Source organism: Myzus persicae, unplaced genomic scaffold (assembly GCF_001856785.1).
Source record: "Myzus persicae strain clone G006 unplaced genomic scaffold, MPER_G0061.0, whole genome shotgun sequence".
NCBI classification, from domain to species: Eukaryota; Metazoa; Arthropoda; class Insecta; order Hemiptera; family Aphididae; genus Myzus; species Myzus persicae.
The window spans coordinates 291738-313723 of record NW_019104155.1 but is presented as its reverse complement, the minus strand read 5'-3'; the positions used below and the strand labels follow the sequence as shown (position 1 = coordinate 313723).

General features: G+C 35.1%; 1 protein-coding gene across 1 annotated transcript in view; it reads left to right on the top strand.

The window, feature by feature from the left end:
- The window catches only part of LOC111039408 (low-density lipoprotein receptor-related protein 2), a 65227-nt gene that overhangs the window by 20970 nt on the left and 22271 nt on the right, over nt 1-21986 (top strand). Inside the window, exons 2-10 of the mRNA XM_022322927.1 lie at nt 15268-15417; nt 16565-16696; nt 17980-18240; nt 18338-18589; nt 18663-18779; nt 19308-20243; nt 20936-21073; nt 21151-21360; nt 21468-21663. Coding sequence (XP_022178619.1) covers nt 15268-15417; nt 16565-16696; nt 17980-18240; nt 18338-18589; nt 18663-18779; nt 19308-20243; nt 20936-21073; nt 21151-21360; nt 21468-21663 — 2392 coding nt within the window. The remainder of the gene's footprint in view (nt 1-15267; nt 15418-16564; nt 16697-17979; nt 18241-18337; nt 18590-18662; nt 18780-19307; nt 20244-20935; nt 21074-21150; nt 21361-21467; nt 21664-21986) is intronic.

The following is a 21986-nucleotide window of genomic DNA, read 5'->3' as shown; positions in this document are numbered from 1 at the left end:
ACATAGATTATTATACGGTAAAATAGTGTGTAATAAAGTAAAATTAATTTTTGATTTACACAAATGAAAATTACTTGCACTTTATTTTTATGCAGAATAATTAAAACATATTTATTCTGTTTCTCATCGTATTGGCAATGTTCGTAGTGCATGTATATATAATATTTATAGGTATCTGACAAATAAGTAATAATCATAATGCAGGTATCGGTGTCAAATTGAATATTACGTTAAAACGGAAAAAAATGAAATGCGCCATTAAAGGCCTGATGCCTCGTGTGTATATGTATAATAATTTAACTATCACAAAACTACAAAAGAAGGCTGTATACCATAAACCGTAATTGACCGGAGCGACTACCGGTTGGTAGTGTAGGTTAGGTCGTTAGGAGGTATGTACCTTTTTACCTAATATTCATCGGACTCGGTAATAAATAATAATTTAATAAATGACTACGTCAACGATGATCATATAATAGTAATAATATACTAATATAGATGGTCTATAGTGTCTATACAATATACGACCGGAATGTACAATATCGATGAAAGAAAGTGGCTCATTAACGATGGTATTATTATTTTAATAACTGCAGGACGCGCTTTCTGTACATATATCATATATATACAGCGTGTTTCAACGTGTTTGTTCCCGTCAACACTTTTTTTCAAAACAATGTTTTTGAAATATTATTTTGGATGATTATTACTGCGTCATGGAAAAAACCAATCGTTACATTATTTACTTCCTTGGGGACTTAGCATAAAATAAAAATAAACTAAATGTATTGGTTTTCGTGTTCTGTAAATTCCCGAGATAGTCAACTTGTATATGGTTATAATTTATGTCAACACTGAAAACTTATTAATTCCATACATATTATTGAATAATGCGTAGTACCTAAAAAATGTTGAACAAACACGGCGAGTGTGGTATGACATTCTGTATAATATGTATATAGCTTAGGTTTATATGCAATAAATATTTATTTGCATAACAACATAATCACATATTTCACCAATTTTTGTGAAATCTATGGTGAACGATGACTATGACAGGTACCTATATGATATTACATAGTTTTGCTTGAGGTCTCCAAGACGGTAGCGGACAGTGCCTGTGCTGCCGCTCTGGCGGCAGGACGATTTATTCTGCGTCGCACTTGCGTCAATAACGATGGACCAAGGACGTCCGATATCGATCCACGTACGACGTACACAATATAATATTATAATAATATTATACACCGTATATATAGCTGCAATTACCGAGTGTGCAAAGCACACATTCGCGCACGCGCTCTTGAAGTATTAACGATTTTTTTTTTTATAGTCACATGGATGTTTTCTTTTTTCCTACATCTTCTTATTATTATTTCTCGCCTCTCGCCATGTAATGGCGTCGTCGGCCTACGATGACAATGCGAATTTCGGACGTTTTCACGTACATACCTACTACCTACCGTACCTATATACCTGTCGCCGGACGACTAATCTCGCAGGGCAATTATTCACATTGTTGAACACACGTCGTGTACGTCGTCACACAACGACGGTGCATCCGTGCAGGAATATGACCTCGTCATTATAATAATAATTTATAAGCTTATAAATGCATCTTATACATTATATTAGCGAGTGCGCGATAAAGTTGCCACCGTATAGCAGTTGCAACAATAACTGCGTAGTCTGCAGTGCCGTCTTCCCGTTGAATTTCCGTCCAGGTTGAGTCCATATGAAATGTCATATTAGATGAGTATCAGTGCAACACTTTATTATGAAGCTTTAAGTTTCACTTCAACGTTCTCACGCCCCAGTGAGACTTTGCCAGACCGGCTAGTCTCTAAAAACCCTCAATATGTTATAGGGTCGACTAGAATCATGCGAGATTTAATTTGTTACCGTCGTACAACAATAACAATAATAAGTGTAACAATAATGTCGGCGAATAGACTATTTATATGATATTATATAAGGTATTATATTATTAAAATATTAACGATATATGACCAGGTACGTATAGGTACCCGTTGAGATTTTATATTGTACATAGGCGACGAGGTCGTGCGTCATGCGTGCAGCTGCAGACGTCCTGTGGCGACAGCTACAGTTTGTTTACATAGAACGCGAGTCCTTGACAAGCGATCGAAGCGCGTAGCGTCCGCACCAAATTTATATCGAAGTTCAAAGCATTGTGTCTGTGTCGTTGCAACTGGTCACAGTCGTCAAGAGCGGATGTTGGTATAACTGTCATCTATAAGAGCCTCATTTAGGGGAGTTTGAAAGGTATAATTGCCCTAGGTGCAACATTTTTGGGGGTGGAAATATTTTCATTAGATGCAGTGTAACAATTTTTATTATATTACGAGTGATGTTTTTTCAAATATAAATTTTACAACTTTGCACATGTTGAGTTATTATTTTTGATCAATTTGTTTCAGAATCGTTCTGCGTACATTGTATACTCGTAACAAAACTTAGATCAAATGACCAAGAATTGAAAGCTTCGGTGATATTAAATTCAAATATTTGTATTTTATGTTTTACTGTTGGAGCGATCGTTGTCCGTCCAGCATGTACATTTTTTTCAATGGAACTAGGGAGGCGCGTGTATATTATATTGTTGGACCAATCTATAATCAAAATGTCTAGTTTGACCTATATATGCTCGCGATAATATCACTGTCGTGTATATAATATAGGAGGAGCGCTCACGCTACATGAACATAATTACGAAACATGCGGAATTCATAATGCCGTGTCTATTATGCGTCTATGATAGCCAATTGAAGAACGTAAATGTGCGATTGCGTACCAAATCGTAACTATAACGTAGGCAGGCACATACGTATACACACGCCCGAATAGATGCAGATCCTACATTATAATTTAGTATATTGTATTATAAGCTCAGCAGTTCTTCCGCACCTTTTCATTTAACTCGGCAACGTGATACTATTATTATTATTAAGCTCCTTAGGCGCAACGCCAGTCGATTCGTTTCGATATAATAACTTTTACTATGATTTCGTGTAAAGAAGAAAATCGCCTGTGCGCCCTGCACGACCGGTGCATTCAATGCATGCCGCGCAGACGTACAGTTTAAGTGCATATACTCGTATAAAGAAACACGAATAGTTATAATATTATAGTTGTGGAATAACTATTATACGCATATTACGTTGCGTATATAATAAATACTTAGACTTTATACTTAATTTCGATACTTGCAGCGCGGTTTGTGTTCGTAGTATATTGCATATTATTACTCAACAGTAATTTAAACAAACTTAACGACAATAGTACGTGTAAATAAATAATATAATAATATGATATGTGTCTGGCGGTCGTAACACGCCGTCGTCGTCTCTCGTCGTCGGTGCAGCGATCGTGTCCCGAAAACGTTTTTGAACAAATAATCGCTCGAATGCAACAATTATTATCGTATATATAGGCACACTCTTCCGGTGTTTTTGCTCGGAAAATATAATATATGTATATATGTTAGCTTGGAATAGACTTGGTCTCGCGTGACGGACTTGTGCATTGCATATCAAAGTACCGTACCGTTTGTGAAAAACTGCTTCAGTGGGATTATAAATACGATCGTGCGCGTACACTCATAAAATGACTATAGCAATATTTTTGTGTACGTTGTACGAAAACGTTATTCATCGCAGTCGTTATTTTTTTCGCGACTTTCAACGCACACTCGGTCTCTTGCGGGCCTATTATATATGATTCAAAATTAGAAACCTTCTGTTATTTAAGGCTGCAACTACTGTGTGCGGTTCACATACATTCACACACATACACGGCGTTTTCCTCGAGTTCTCGACAAATGCGAGAGAATGGGAGTAAAAAAAACTCACCGTATCACGAACGATTATTAATATCCCTCGCTTTTTGATTTTCGCTGACCAGGAGTGCGACCTAATAACACGCTCGTTCGAAAATCAATAATAATCGAGGCGCTTCGATTGCGTCACACCATTATTGATCATTAGGGGGAAAGCGCTGTAAATAATAGTAGTCGGTTTATAGATATTATATATAGGTACCTACTTTATAAAATATATTTATGTACCTATGTTTTTTCCATCTTAAAGCGTAAATGGGCGACACACAATCGGCGGCATCACGTGTAATATTATAATTATATAAGATATAATAATAATGACTCGGGATCGCGTATTGTACATAGGCATGTATTATTTTGTTTGTGGTTTTAAGTATGTGTCTTGCCATATATTATGGTACGCACACTGAAACAGGTGGACCGCAAAACCCATGTGCAATTTACATGAGTAAACGTTATAATGTACACATGACCAGAAAATGTATGTATTTAAATGGACGGGTTTTGTGCAAGAGAGATTTGATTTTTAAGTCATTTATCTTTATAAAATAATATCAGCTATATATGTTTTAAACAGAGTACGAAAACCGTGAAATTCGACACGACTTCTCGATATACGTATATCTATAATAGGTATATACTAAGTGCGATTGGTGCGTATATAGAATCTATGCTGTAGATCACTGCTGTAAGTTTCAACAAACATCGCCGTTTGTCGATGATTCTCACGAGTGTATAATAATATAATATTAATATATTATATATTATATCACTATATAATATTGTCTCTGGCCGCTGGCGTTTAAGTCACCGGTGTGTTGTTGATAACCGATTTCGTTGAACTGAAGCTTAACTGCAGCTGCAAACACGCATTAATTACAAACTAAGTTTACCAGTTTGTAGAGATAATTGGTTTAGAGTCAATGGGACATGGGTCATCTTTTACCATGCATGGTTATAGTGGAAATTGCTCTTGATAACTTTGATGAATTATGGAATAAAAATCCCAGGAATACAATATTACCTACACAGCATTTTTAAACTAATGTCCTTAAAAACTCAATACTACATGTAATAATAATACTATAAGTCCACAAGCATATAAGTAAGTTATTTATGATATCTTTACTTATGAATATCTATGTTTATGAATATTTCATATTAAAATATTGTATTGTGGTTCAACAATTATTAAAAATTAATACCCACGCAAGTATCTTTAAATTTAAAAACCAAGTTATATTTAATGTTACAAATATTGAATACAATTTAATTTACTTTTACACTTGTATTATTATTTTCATTTTTGTTTTGGGATTTTTTTCTTGGGTTTTTTTATTCCAATTAGCACCTTATTTGATACGGATCATTCCGTATCAAAATTTCTAAAAAAAGATTATTACAAAATAACATGGATAAAGTTCGCTGATTATTTGCGACAAGGGCACTATAACTTATATTATACCTCAGGTTCAATTTCGGTTGTCATTTGTCAGTTTACACTTCACGCGTATGCCGAGAGACCGAGGCAACCGAATTTACTGTTGCGCCCTTTCGAGGCGAGTTTTTTTACCGTTATATGCATTGGATTTTCGGTTTATACAACATTAAGGAAGCGGCATGGAAAACAGAAACCATCTACGTCATCACACACTCCCCGTATCTTACATTCTTACATATTATATATAACGCAGTAGGTAATATTATTATTTTAAATACGAGTCGTATCTATATCGTTGCGTTTACAGCAATGCGCTGCCTTATCTCCGAAACCTCTACATTATATGATATCGTAATCATATGACGTGTGTCGACTTCGTGATTGAGATTCGTGCGTTCGCGGAAACAATCGAACTTATAATAGTTTATCATTTAATGGTTTTGTTGTTTTTTGAAAAATTCTCACCGCTCGCACTGGCCGGTGATATCAAATGCAACCGACTGGGTTCGCGGCACCTAAATGTACCTATATACCACCCGCTCTCGACCGCGTTAATGGCGTTTTAACGATAAACACACGTATAAAGATATTATTGTATACCTATACGTGCTTCTAGGCTTGTGTGAGCGTGTGCGTACACGACTCGGCGGCGGCGCAGCGTCGTGTACCCGAAGTCATAGTCCCCCCTTCCCGTAGCGTTTGTTCTCCCTGCCGGGTACGAAACCAGTTAGAGGTCGGCTCCGCGCAGATGGGTGTGACCCGGGGAGCCGGGTGAACGAACTCCTGGCCGCTCTCGGGCTGGATGCAGGTCATGTGTGTGTGTTGTGTATATCTACGAGAAAAGAAACCAAAAGTACAGAAAAATTGACTAAAAATATATGTCATAATGAAGTTGGGAATCGGTTGATGGTTGATACTTCGGGACAACCCGATGGGTCTTTAATAGTTTTTTTTATACGTCGATAACTTTTTAAAAATATTTTGCATTATTTTATACATAAATATTTTCGATTATTTTTGTAGGTCCATTTTTTTTACTCGCGAGTGATGTATTAATACGAATATAACGATAACATTAACCGTACTTTTTATGTGTGGCGGCGCCGCCGTCCTTCGATATCCGCGCGGGCGCACTATTGTCGATGGAACGCGCGCCGCGAGTTCGCGTGTGTGTGAGCTGCGTTTCCTGCAATTACCGTGTTTGGTGGCCCTTCAACGACGTTAATGCACTCTGTAAAACTGTTTTTCGTTCGTTCGTCGACAACTCGACAATATTGCAAACCAGCAAACCTTCCACATTCCGATATGATACGTAGATTAGATTTGTATTGACCATATTATACCATTATACTGCACTGCAGTTATTGTTGTTGTTATTATTATTTATCCGATGACAATATATTGGCGTGGATAAGAGGACTCTACCTGCATGACCCATCTAATCGGTAGTTCACATAATACGTCATTGGAATATGCCAGCTAAGCAGCTATGTGACATAATAATCATTGTGATCGACAAGAAATGGATAGGCCATTTTAATATGAATAAAGTAAAAGGTCGTGGGTCCTGGTCGCAGGTTGCTGTTATATAGTGCTCTCAAACCAACAATAAGGTGTTTATCATTCATTTTATTTGTTACAGAATTGATAAGACCCCCGAAACTTCAAAGTATAAAAATCTTCATACTCGCGTTATAAATAATTTTGGTGACCTATCCATTCTTATAGCTATTATTTACGAGTGAGATATTTTACATTCATTTTTTCGATTCTGGGGGCTAATAAGAACAACAATTTTAACACAGAGTACGGTAAAGAAACAACGGAAATTGACTACAATATATTCTTTACAATAAATTCGGGCTGTCAGTGTAGCTATTTAAAAGTTGATTTAAAAAAATATATCAATACAATTGCGCCTAGATTTCAATGAGTTCATTTATAAGCTCACTACTATGCTATATGCTAAGTGTCATATGAAGGGCTCATACGCTCATCGCTAATGTATAACTTCTTCGCGGATTATTATAATATCCGCGTAGTTATAAAACAATAAGTAGTCGTATAGAATTAATTCGAAAAAGTGTGTTTTGATGTTCTATAATTACATTTTTACCATACGAAAAAAATTGAACGAAATGATAAATATCTCATCGTTTTAGGTGTTCTGCACACCTTATGTTTCTGCGGTTCGAGATGTTTCACCAGAAGTGGTATAGTGCATTATAATACAGTGTACTTATATATTATACTAATCTCAAGATTTTCTAGAAATTCTATCATTGCCGTCAAATGTTTTGATAATGTACTTGCTTTACATTATATTTTTATGTGCATTAGTCACTCCACTAGTCGGATGCCTAATGATTCGAGCCTAATGGCCTATAATGTTCGGTTAATACATTCTCTAGCGCTTGCATGAAATCGGTGACATTGATATTTCGAAACGTTTCGTATTTTACTGTAATAATAATAAATGTTTTATATTGACGTTTTAACATTTATGTAGGTATAATTTATGTTATAAAACGATATTTAATAATATCGTGTTTAATCATGAAATAGAAAATATACATGCGAAATTTGCTTGTTGATTGTTGAGTAATGTGTAATGTGGAGGCCTGTTAAAAACAAAAAAATATACCAATAATAATACCAGTTTGAAAATGACGTCACGTTCGGAAAATCCACTATTCAGGTCGTTAGAAAAGAAGACGAAAAAAATAACGCCAATTATTATGGTCTCATATTCGACGAGTATAGGTGATTATTATATTATATTATTTATATACATAGGTATATATTATATATATATATATATATATATATATATATATATATATTAGCGTTATGGATTTGTTTTTTCTACTGCTGTGTATAGTATATTATACATTAAATACCTATCAGGTTTTCTCTTTTGCGAAGACGAAAACAGCGTCTGTGAAAACCATTATAATCGAATTTTTTTGGACATTTTTTTGCGTTTTTCCACTATTATTGCATTACACGTGCAATTTCTCAAGTTAACCTATATCGTTATTACACTTACACGTATGTATATACATGTATGTCTATTTATGTATATATATATAGCAGCATGGATACGTGTACTGGAAAAAATTACGAATCGTTACATTGTTGTGGTAAATTTGCTTTCACTTCGGATGACACCGAAGAGAGGTGAATGTTCTTTTTTTCTTTTTCGTTTTATATTATTGTAAAACCGCGACGGCCGCGCGGAAAAAGTACCTTCAACCTTCGCCGCTCGTCACGATTATACGTGTTGTATGTACTGCATGTGTGTTTATGTGTGAGTGTGTGTGAGTATGCAAATATTATAAGAATCATTTTGATAGGTATTTCCGACAGAGAGCACGCACGAAGGGGTGCTATGGACGGACGAGGAGGATGAGTAGAAAGAGAGAAGGAGAAGGAGAAGGATTTTTTAATTTTATTTTTAAGATATGCAAGATGCCGAAAGATACGGACACTATTGTATTTGGTGATTGATTAATCTTATCATATTGTTTATAAGACTCATTGTTTGTGCGCGAGAGGTTTTTGGCCGTCTTGGTGCACGATTCGTCGATCATATTACCCATATTATACTCGTACTTGTGTTATGTTAGTCAACTGCTGAAACACCAGCTTAAAATTTTTAATTTGGATACCTAATCGTAACCGTATAATAACTGTAAGTACTGTACAGTAACGGTGAATCATTAGAATTTTTTTAATGTTCTGTAAGAAATTCAAAACCCCGCAAAATGTGGTTATATATTGTTGTGTAATTTTACCGCAAAAATAAAAAAGACAACTGCACACTCAAACATTTTAAATTGCTAAACGACATGACGTAGGTACCTATATGTATAGAGTTACGGAACATTATATCATCAAATTTCTGTTTATCTTTATTGTTATGTTATTACACTACCGATCAAATCGTGCTTGGTCGGTTGGAAATTAATCTGTTATCATCACTTTGGCAATGTTTTATTATTTTAAACTTGTATTGTATTCAGTGTTTTTTATGATTTAAAATCATAATTTATTTATGAAAAAAGTTACAATATAATGGGGTATGATGTACCAATCTGTCATCGTTCTTCGCATGAATATTCAATTCAGTCATTATTGATTTTTATTATTTATAGGAACCTATTAATTTTTTTCCTCATAAAAATATTGTGATAAACTTATATTTATATTTTTAGTTTATAAGTGTATATTGTTATTTCAACAATTGGTAGTATTTTTTATGAGAATAATTTGAAAAACGATCAGCATGAGGTTTAAACTACGCTTGAGTTATATTTCTAATGCTTCTTCTTTTATGGTTTTTTTCTTCATCGGACGTACGTACGTAATAATTATGCATTTATTGGAATATCGCATATGGTTAATGCATTAATCAGATTAAATATCAACATTATCATATTGTGTAAGTGTTAATTTTAAGTACTATCAAATAACCCAATATTAATTTTTTTTATATAGCTGTATATAGTATTATTATAGCTTCTTGAATTCTGTATAATTTGTATGTCACGCAAGTAGATAACTTGATATCATGCCTGTGGAACGTTTAAACGATGTCATGTGTGCATCCCGTGATCATTAGGTATAATAATTAATGTAAATAATAATTTCCAATACGCAAGTCGGAAAAAATATAGTTTTACGCGCTGCTGATCTGCCGTTGTATCATTTTGTGTACAAGGTCGACACATTTTTAACGCAAGGCCAATTATTAGATGAATAATAATTTTAAAAAAAAATTGCCCAACATAAGTTAAAAAAAAATTTGTAAAATTGAAAATAACACCAATATATTGTCAATATAGTTATACGTACGCTTATATAACTATTCGTCGATATTTTTTACGGTAATGCAAACCGCGAGTTCGTTATTTTTCATATATTTTAATAAATAAAATTCTATATATAAATTGACCGTCGAATATAAATTTTATACAGTACAAGGTGATCAGGGTTGACAATATTATTTATAGGTACATCTAGTCCATTCTAGATAGAAATACATTTTACGGTACCCTTTAGCATGACAAGGCCGCGTATAATAAATTAGGACTAGTATAATTATATTACATATTATATATTTTTTTTTTGATAAAGATTAAAATAATAATTCAACATCATTATACTCGAATACTATTATATATTAGCTTTAATGTTGCCAGTGTATAGGTGCTAGAGATAAATAAAATAATTAGTTACAGTGAGTATAATATGATGGATGATATGTAGAACATAATGCTGTTGTTGTTGATGTATGTAAGATAATAATATTTTATTTTTTAATCACCATATTCTTTAGGGATTTTATTTCGCACGACGACAGCATGACATGGACAATTTTGCACTGTAACTTAATAAATAATAATATGTAGTTATGTTAAATTATATATTTCGTATTCCAACGGGGTAAATAATATTAAGTTGATATTTTATACTGTTATTTCTAAACTTCGAAAAATACGTCGACACATTTGAAAAAAATCTAATCACATGCAGTAAATACAATATATACGCATAGATATTATTTTATGTTGTGAATATACATGCCATATTGTATTTGAAATGTATAGATATTGTAATTCAACTTTAAATTCTATATCGTATTATATATTATACTTATATTATAATGTTAGGCAAGTTTATAATATATTTTAACCTAGTAAAGTTCTTATTTTCTATTGTAAAAAATCAGCTTTTTAAATACTACAAATACCATAGATAATTATGCTTATAAATTATAATTTATTTGGAACAAAACGTGCAAATTGTGTTAAATAATTTTCTCTGACCACATCCAATGAATAAACGAGTGCTATTATTATGAACTTATATACTATATATTTACAGACCGCATATTACCTAGGTACGATAATAATTATTTTAGTCATACTTAGTATATATTATTTTATTCGTTAAAGTTGAGTACAAGCACGGTTCATGATAACCCCCAAAATTTGTATTCAATGGTAACCTATAATGTTGGTTATTTGTCTGCAGGTTGATTTGGTGTTAAACTTTGTGACTATTCTATATATTTTATTGAGCTAGCAAAAAGTTAGGTTGTTAGAACTGACAATACTGTCCTGAACTTAGCGAGTGGCGTGCAGTATACAGGTAGAAAGCTGTAGCCTGTTGGCTAGTTGAGACCTCCCTCTCGTAAACCTATTTCAATGATCTCTCATCGAATGATGTTAATCTCATCACCGAGGATAGTGTAGATCGCAGTCACGACACATGCATTTGTTTGTGTTAATTAATATAATTTATAATATTATGTTTGCCCGTACACGCGAGTGCTTACGATATATTATGATGTATGGTGTATATTATATTGGGTTAACGTAAGCATGTTCGTGTCAAAGGCAGCATTAAATTGTATACATAGGCCGTGTATAATTTACGCATGTCAGTGGTGTCTGATGAGTGGGATGGGTGGCACAGAGATAACATTATATTTGCGTTAAAGCTCTTTATAATTAATTTTTGTTTTTAGAAACAATGTCAATAGTGCTTACCTTAAAAGTGTAACGAAATAATTTTGAAAAGAGCTAAACGTTGTTGTATTTATAAAGGGTGCAACCATGCAGGTATTATAAGGTGAGCAAAATAGAAGTTTTTCTATAGCGATAAATCTTTAGAACATTTTATCAAGTTTTGAACAAGCCTTTGCCCTCTCCCCTCCAAAAAATTGAGTTCTCGATCCATTATATTGTATTGTTCCTAAATAGATAATAGAGTATACATGTTATTAAATAAAATAAATTATGTAGGAGAAAGTCTTCGTAGACGACTTCACAACGGCCGCGTGGCAAGAAAATGGTAGATATAGGTAGTAGGTACTATATTATTACACGCACTGCGACATCGTGAAAACGTTATTTGATTGTTCCTATAGGATAAGTAATAAAAATATATGTATTTGTAATACACATGAATATTTAAAGAATTTTATTATTTTATATATTACGTATTTATGCATATTATATATTATAACTTCCACTAACAGGCTGTATAATAAATATACAATATATATACATAAGGTAAACTTTATACATATTATGTGTGTTCAATTTTCAACGCCACAATGTATGGTGTAGGGGGAGCTAGGAAACTTTATATAGTTTTTTTTTACGACAGGGTGTCGGATTCGGATAAGAAAAAAGAGTAATTTGAGAAGTGTATAATATCGCAGTTGTCGCTTCGATACCTACCATATTATACAAGATTATAACTTATAAGTTATAACAATACCACGGCAGAGAGATACGTATATTCTTATATATATAGTATAATATGCTCATAATAATTACATATCTATGACACGTATAATGATATATATTAGTTATTTGTATTTATAGGTATTAAATACGATCGCGACGGAATGATTGATACGCTTGTAGTGTTTTCAAAAAGTATATCATATAATATACACTTGCACAACTTGTATTTTCTCAGCCACTATATTGAACATTTATAAATTCTGATTTTCACATATTGAATATTGATGCCCTCCTCATTTAACGTGTGGTGGGCTATCATCACTTATAAATAGTCCCAATAATATTTTTATTTTTTTAATATCAACTGTTATTTTATATATTTTATTCTATCAAAGAAATAGTAAAAGAAAATTAAAGTAGAATTTTGATATACTCATACATAAAAATAAAAAACCTATTATGATGAATTTACCCATAAAATTGTAGTGGAACAAAAATATTCCTAAGTCAAGTATAATATTAGTATCTGTGTTCATATTTTTTATAACGCCATGACGAGTGGAATGACGTCATATTATTTATACACAATTTATATAATCGAACTTTTCGCTCGCTCGATCCTCAATAATATTTCAGTAGTGTGGGTTAATTCGCAAACGACCTGATTTCGCGGGTGCCCGTAAAATGCGGGCCAATATAACAATAACACAGTACAAATAATTAAAATATAATAAACACTCATGAAACAAAATTTTTTTATTGATGTCCAATTACAGTAAAAAAATAATCGTATTTTTCCCCCTTCAAACAATACTAGCACACGCACCGCACTCATGACGGTGGCGGTGACTTCGTCCCATATACAAATAATATTTATGTATGTGTATATATAGTTCATACAATATACATAATATAGGTACACGTCTAATGTATATAAATACGTTTATTGTGACCGTGTCGGGTGTCCCCTGCCGCTGCCGCGATCCAGTCGATTCATTGGTTCATAAACCCACGAAAATCGCACATTGCAAATGTGTGCACTGTGCATACAGAATATTAAATTAAAAATTAGTTGCATTTTCTGAGATATTCCTACCAGGTTCACAGTAAAATAATTTGTTATACCATGTTTAACCTACCTTATTATGTGTGACCTATGTACCTTTATAATTATTATTTGTACACATCATAAAATATAGGATGTCGTTAATATATGTATGTATACAGAGGAATGAGCAGTCTTTGGTTTAAGGTACATCATACATCAATAATCAATAAATTATGTATTGTGAGATCAGTCCCCGGTCTTTTTTAACCAACCAGAAACTTAATTTAATTGTCATCCTGATCAGGCGACGAAATCAAATTCTTGTACTTTATACAGAACAATACTATTATAACTTAATATTATAGCTTTTGAACATATCATTTTATTTAACATTCAATATTAATTTTATCTACGACATTATATTATACATATCTAAAAACCGTTTAATTATAATAGTTATAACTAGGTACATAATTCTAATAAACGATACGATAACATAATTTTATGTTTCGTGTATACGAATATCTATCGATGTCTTTTATTTTTTCATACTATTATAACTGTTGCTCTTGCTATTATTAATATTAGATGATAATCGTCATAAATACAAGAACCCATGTGATGTAAAAGTGATTTATTTTTAATATTATAAATAGGTTTCAAACCATTTCATTTGTTAAATCTTAAGTTTTTGTACATACGACTGTTGAGTTAAGTTATGGTTGGTTAACACTCGCTAGTTTTTAGCACCACCCAAAATTCATAGTCAAACATAATTATATTTTTCAATGTTTATATTTTCAAGTTATAAACTTCTGAAACTATCTGAAATCCCTTATAAATAGTCATCGCCAAAAATTCGATCGTGTCCGACCGTAAGTCTATAGACCATGTTGTCTATTACGAATGTTTGTCATAAACTTTATGTATCTACTCCCGAGAACGTCACCACCAATGGGTCTACTAAAAGTAAATGTCACGCTTATATTTTGTATACAGTTCTACTGCCTACATCAACGCATATTCCTCTATAGTCTACGGAATACATATCATACATATTAAAATAATCGTGTCCTTAATGTATAAACTGTATAATATTTATGTAAAAAAAATACACACTCTTATATATATATGGGTTCCTCTCGCGTGTGGGCGTAAGTGAGACGGACGCGTCTGGTTCGATTATTATTGCTATTATTACTATTATAATTATTATCTGTGGACGACGTCGACTACTGACATCGACGGTGCGAGGTATTACCTACGTGTCGTACATACATAATAATAATATATAGTATTATAGTAATATATATATAAGTAGACGAACCAGTGATATATTTTATTACTTACCTGTAAAATATGTATATTACCGTATAGCCAGTATTAGGTACACATATTATAATAATACCTATATATGTATACGTTTCTGGCGTCCGTCCGTCTGAGAGGTGTGCTCGAAACACAATGCACTCTTGTACAATATAATTTATACACCTATATTAGATGTTATATCGCCGTGTGTCGTTTATTGTGGACTCGGCGCAGGAGTGCCCAAAGTGTGCATGCCCGTGTCGGACGGCGACCAGCTTTTGTTTTCGGGTGTTTAAATTTTACGACCGTGTGTGTTAATCGTTTTGTTCCCGTTTTTGTGTTACAGTGGCCGCCGAAACGACGACTGGCACTCCGGCGATGACAACATGCGGCCCGGGCATGTTTCGATGCTCGGACGGCAAGTGCATAACTTCCGATTTGCTGTGCAACATGCAAAAAGACTGCGACCGGGGAGAGGACGAGTTCCAGAGTTGCCGTGAGTGACAATAATAATAGTTGTAATAGTAATAATGACTCAGTAGAGTGCGGTTCACGATTTTTAAGATTAGATTTTTTTCTATCTCCACCCGTGTAAATACTCTTAACCACTAATGCAGTCTTATTGGTGGACTTTTGATTTTATATTTTAAAAGGTTTTAGTCTCGTGTAACTTAAAAATAGAACTCGATATGTGAGAGGTGTGAGATCTAAGAGTAAATTTTTTGACCAAAAGCGATCAAGAAAGCTAATTTACAATTCACATGCCTCGAGGGGAGGGGGGTATCTTTTTGTGTCTACCGCTAAGTTTGCCATTATCACTAGCTTGGTGGGTATGAAATGTATGATGTGTATGGATTTCAGAACCGTATAACAAAAATAGCTTAAGATTATTATTGTGTAATTGCTTTTTAAATTGCCTATACAAAATATACGAGTTAAATGTCATTAAAAAACAAAATGGGATTATAAGATAAACAAATAACATATTTTTATTAAAACTTTTAACGCTCAACCTGTACAATTTTTATTGTGCCGTCTTTGCTCATGAATTTGTTATGAAGAATGAGCGATACATGAACAAACCAAATCGAAAAAAAAATTTTTATAAAGATACTACTTTAATAATTTGAGAAGTTCAAAATTAATATAATCTTGGCTCAGAAAAAAAATTGTAGCATACAATTGTTGTCTATAATTTATTATTGCAAATCTAATCATTGTATTTAATTTTCAATTAGTTAATGGCTTTTGGTTATTATTATTTAATTGTATGACTTTTATATTCTGAACTACCTATAATTTAACAAGAAATAACAAAAGATTAAAAAAATTGGACGGTTTAAACTTTCATATGGTTAGGTATTGGTTGGTTCTCATTTGGACTTACATTCTTCTACTTAGGTAACCCTCTCGCCCAGTAAATAGCTTATTTAATGGTGATTTTATGCTAAGGTAGAGTTGTTTTAGTTTCGTGGTTAATGTTGGTGACACATAATGTATACTGTATAATTATATTACATATAATATAGGCGCACTGACCCCGCGCGGTGCGTCGTTTTTGACACGCTGTGTATTAAACAGACTGGTCAGTGACGGAGAAAAAAACAAATAATAATTTCGTATCCTGTTTGATTTTCCATTAGCTCCGCCCGAGTGCGAACCCACGCTGTTGCCATGCCGTCAGTACCATTGGAACAAGACGTACTGTTACCCTCCTCATTATCGGTGCGATGTTACCGTTGACTGTGTGGACGGCTCTGACGAGGCCGATTGCAGTGAGTATACTACTTAACCCAAACTTTTACTGTGCCTAACTAAATTATACCTACCAATGATTTGAATAGTAGTATTTAATACAAATATCGAGTCCACGATCGTAATATGTTGCTATTGGTCGTCGTTTGTACAATACGTACATTTATGTGCACATTATATAATGCATCGATTCGTCCGCATTGTACGCAGTGACTGCATTATGGTCATAGCGCAACTAGCTACAATTTTCCTGGGGGAGGGGGGCTGGAATTGTATCAACAGCACTAGTCCTGATGATTAATATTTTAAATTTAAAAACCGGGAGGGATTAAGCGCCCCCCTCAAGCCTCCTCTAATTGCGCCAATGACTATAGCAGGGCTCACACGCTTAAACATGTCCATCTCCGAATGAGACCGTCAACGGTTAGAACTAATAATTGTGATTTTAGAAAAATCCAACGAGGTACGCAGGCGAATTAGTATTATTATTTTCGCTTCCTCTCGCAGGTACTTCATCTTCAAATATTATTCGAGTGCCTGTGTATACGCCACGTGTTACAGTTCTATAATGGTGGTCTGTCGGGTGAAAAAAATAATTTAACGATGTAGTGCCTCGCAAGAGCATTCGCCGCTTACGATTCGTTTACAAATTAGTCTGTTCGATAATTATAGTGTTTAAGTAGGTACCTAGGTATATATACACATGTAATGTTATCGTCATTCACGTAGTACGGTCGGTGTAATAACATCGTTGTATTGAAAAAACTCAACGATCCTCGGCAATGAGGTTTTTTCCACCATAAAAAACGCGATTTTGACTGCGAATGTATGGTGGCTGCAAAGAGGGGAGGGTCTATATTAAACGACCTATAGTGGTAAATAACGAGTTTGCAGAGAATTTTCAATGATTCTAATCTAAAAGTCGATTAATGCGTGCAGCGTGCATATATAATAAACACAGCTATAATATTATACTCATTTTCACAAAAAAAAAAAACGAGAATCATCACACGGGTCTTAATCGTTTCATCACGTCTGCCGTACGAAAACAATTTGCGGAAACGGGACGAGACCACCGGCCATCAATGGTCGTCGTTTTTATTTTACCTCGTGTGTCGAAACTCGCTTATCTGTCGTGTATCGCGAAGTGTTTCGATCTCCCCGTGCTGCTGTCCTGTCAATCACGGCTCGTGATTTCTTTTTTACTTCGCACTCGCATCGATCCCGGGCCGTCGTGATTTATTTCTAAAAGCACATTATTATATATTGTTATGATGTACATTACGTGTAATTTATTGCTTAGCGTACCGAAAATGCCAGACTGAAGACTTCCGCTGCGAGGTGAACGGTCCGGGCAGCGGTCCATGTCTGCCCAAGCCTAAGCGGTGCGACGGTTATTTCGACTGCCGCAACCACAAGGACGAGGAGAACTGCGGGTCGGCCATGAATATGTCGTGTCCACTAGACAAATTTCGATGTCTAAATGGGCAAAAGTGCATCGACCCGAAACTGAAATGTGACCATCAAAACAATTGCGGTGACAACAGCGACGAAGAAAACTGCAGTGAGTATTTAATATTATATACATCGACACATGGAGGTGGTGGATATTTTTTACGTTTCTTCTATCGATGTCGATTAAATGTTTGTTTTTCCAAAAGATTTCGCGGCTTGCCACGTCGGCCAGTTCCGGTGCGGCAACGGGCTCTGCATCCCGCTCAACTACCAGTGCGATGGGTACGCTGACTGTCACGACGGCACTGACGAGTTGAATTGCACCGCGCTGGCTTGCCCCGGAAAATACTTGTGTCCCCAGGGTGGACCGAACAAACGGCCCAAGTGCATAAACAAGTCGCAACTGTGTGACGGGCATAAGGACTGCGATGATAACGCCGACGAAGAGGCAGCGTGCTGTAAGTGTTAAAATAAATAAATAAATCGTTTTTCACTCTCATTCTATATTATAATTACGTGTCTTGTTCACAGCAACGCTCAGTTGTCCATCTCTGGGCTGCGAGTACAAGTGTCAGGCATCACCCACCGGTGGCTCATGTTATTGTCCGGAAGGAAGAAAAATCGCAAACGATTCGAAAACGTGTATAGGTTAGTATACACCTAGTCAGGTCATAAAGTGAAACTTACAAGTCACTATAATTTATTACACTGACGATTGCGATGACAACGATAAAATCTAATTACGTTTGTCTGTGAACAGCAAAACTTCTTTATAGTTGGATGTCACTTGCACAAAATAACGTCTTATAAAAAAATGTATTTTTGCGATATTTTAATTTCAAATTTCATTATTCTTTAGTCTATATAGATAAATTTGTTTCAACCAATAATCCGAATAAAATATTTTCTGGTCCCTATCGAATTTTTAACACCTCGACGTGCCTCTACTAACCACCCGTTAGGCTAGGTAATTTAGGTTATCGAAATATTACCTATATAATTATATTACCTAACTAAACAATTTCCTAAAAAAAATTATAGTAACTTTGTTCGCAATCGATGATTTTTTGTCGAAAAACAGTGATGAACGACTATTGATTCATGTTTAACTCATATTATGACGTGACTGTCGTTAACGTGCGTGTAATAATATGTTCGTTATACCTATACTTTCAGATCGTGATGAGTGCTCCGAATGGGGATTCTGCGAACAGATGTGCAAGAACTCTGAAGGATCGTACACGTGTAGCTGTTATCCAGGGTACGTGCTGATGGATCGGAAGAAGTGCGTGGCCAACAACCGGACGCAACCTTTCCAAGTGTACTTCGCCCAGGACAAAAATATCATGAAAATGGATTCCAAGTACCAGAACCAGGTGGTAGTGGCCAACGCGACGTCAGCCAGCGGCATGGACTACCATTACGCGTTCAACACCCTGTACTGGTCCGACGTGAAGCTGAAGAAGGTCAAGTCGGCGAGGCTGCTAGACGCGGACAAGTTCGTTCGGGACGGCAACGCCATGCCACCTGAGATCACGTTGCCCGGCATGTGGGAGCCAATATCGGTGGCGGTGGACTGGGTCGGCAACAAGTTGTACGTGGTGGACGGAGTGGGTCAGAAGGTGGACGTGTTCGAGCTGAACGGCCGGTGGCACGCGATCGTGCTGAGCAGCAACCTAACCAACCCGTCGGACATCGCGCTTGACCCCACACAAGGGTACATGTTCATAGCGGACGGCAACCAGCTGATCCGTGCCAACATGGACGGCAGCGACACTAAGGCCATAGTCACCGACGCCGTGTACAAAGCGTCCGGCGTGTCGGCTGACATTCTTGACAAACGGCTTTACTGGTGCGACTCGCTGCTGGACTACGTCGAGACGGTCGACTACGATGGAAATGACAGACACCTCATACTCAGGGGGCCTCAGGTGCCGTCGCCGTCTCGACTGGCGGTGTTCGAGAACCGCGTATACTGGTCAGATGGCACTAAGCAGGGCATAATGAGCGTAAACAAATACGACCCGACCAGCGTTTCGTCTGTGTACAAGAACCGTGACATCAAAGACCCGAAATCGGTGAAAATCGTCCATTCGCTGGTCCAGAGAGAAGGTAAGAGCAATTACCGTGGTAATTACAAATATATGTACGCAATAGACAGCTGGGGTAAGATAGGTATCAGGTTTCCAAAGTAATTTTCCAGTGCTTGCAATAAAATACGCGGTTGTTTTATAGCCGGTGCTTGACTTGCAACAGAAATAGTGGGGGTACTCTGATGACACAGACAGTTTGAGTCCCTAGCTAATTATTATACCTAATATAAGCGTGAGGCTACACTTTTTATAACACCTTAATTTTTTTATTTATCTTTATTTAAGCTCCAATTAAATTGTTTTTCATTTATTTCATTGCCTTCTATTGTTTTTTGGGACAAATGTTCTTAGATCTCTCGTATTTTATCGCTTGTGGTTACTTATTAATTATTACTTATTATAATACCCACAGTCTACATATTAAATGTAATTATTACATACTTATCACTCGTCAGATATCAATAGCTAAAAACATCTTGCAAATTATTGTTTTTTTCATAAAAAAAAATATATTTACTGTAATTTTGTAGATAATCCCAAATAAAGGTAGTGTCTTATATCACTCTTATGTGTCCTAATAAGAAAAAAAATTTAGAGCTGACCAAAAATATAAGAGCATTTAGTTGATGTACTCAGTCTCTCTCCACCAGTCGAGTGCTAACTGTAATAGTATAAAATATAATATTTACTGTTGGTATTTTCTGTTCACAGTATCGTCACCTTGCAGCAAAAACAACGCCGGTTGTCAGCACATGTGTATTGTGACTAGAGGCAGCGACAGTTTGTTAGCGCATAGGTGCGCCTGTAATATGGGATATCAACTTGCGCAAGACATGCACAATTGCGTTTGTGAGTATTTAAAACATTTGTCAGTCTGTTTGTTGTGAATATTAACGTGTACTTGATGTTTTTCGTTTTTATTTTAGTGGTCGACGAGTTTTTGTTATACTCACAACAAAGGTTCATAAAAGGTAAAGTCTTGAACAGAGTTTCGCAAGGGTTTACTGACGCCATACTGCCGGTGTCGTCGAGGAGAGCCAGGTTCGTGGGTCTAGATTTCGATGCTCGTGACAATTACATTTATTATTCGGACGTTCTTCAGGATGTTATCTATAGGATACACAGAAACGGGACGGGTAAGCGTTTACACACATTTTTCTCTCTCTTCGTTGTCGTTATGTAATAAATACGTATTTGTGAAGAGACCATTGAATATCAGTGAATGACCATGAAATATTTGCAGGTAGAGAAATTGTATTAGCATCACAGAACGAGGGTGTGGAAGGTCTTGCCGTCGATTGGGTGGCCAAGAATTTGTACTATATCGATAGTAGAAAAGGTACGTTGAACGTGTTAAGCACTCGCAACGTAACCAACAAAAGAGTGTTATTGAAGAACATGAAAAGACCCAGAGCAATTGTTGTCCACCCTAATAAGGGGTAAGTGTTTTATATAAGAAGACAACATAATAGTTAACGACTACGTTAGTCTGATATTCCTGTAGGTATAAAGATTTTGAGGGTACCTTTATATTTACTACAATGTTTCATAATTTGGGTCCAGTGAAAATTACGTTTTACTTTTAATACTGATCTAAATAATTACTAACGTAAAGTTTGATATAAGATGGATTTAGTTTGTACAAACATAGTAGTAAACTGTTTTTATTTTTTATTCAATAGGATACCATTTTCCCGAAAATAATTATTTTAAATTCGAAAAATTAAGATTTATGGTGAATGTTAAAATTATTTATTTTTGT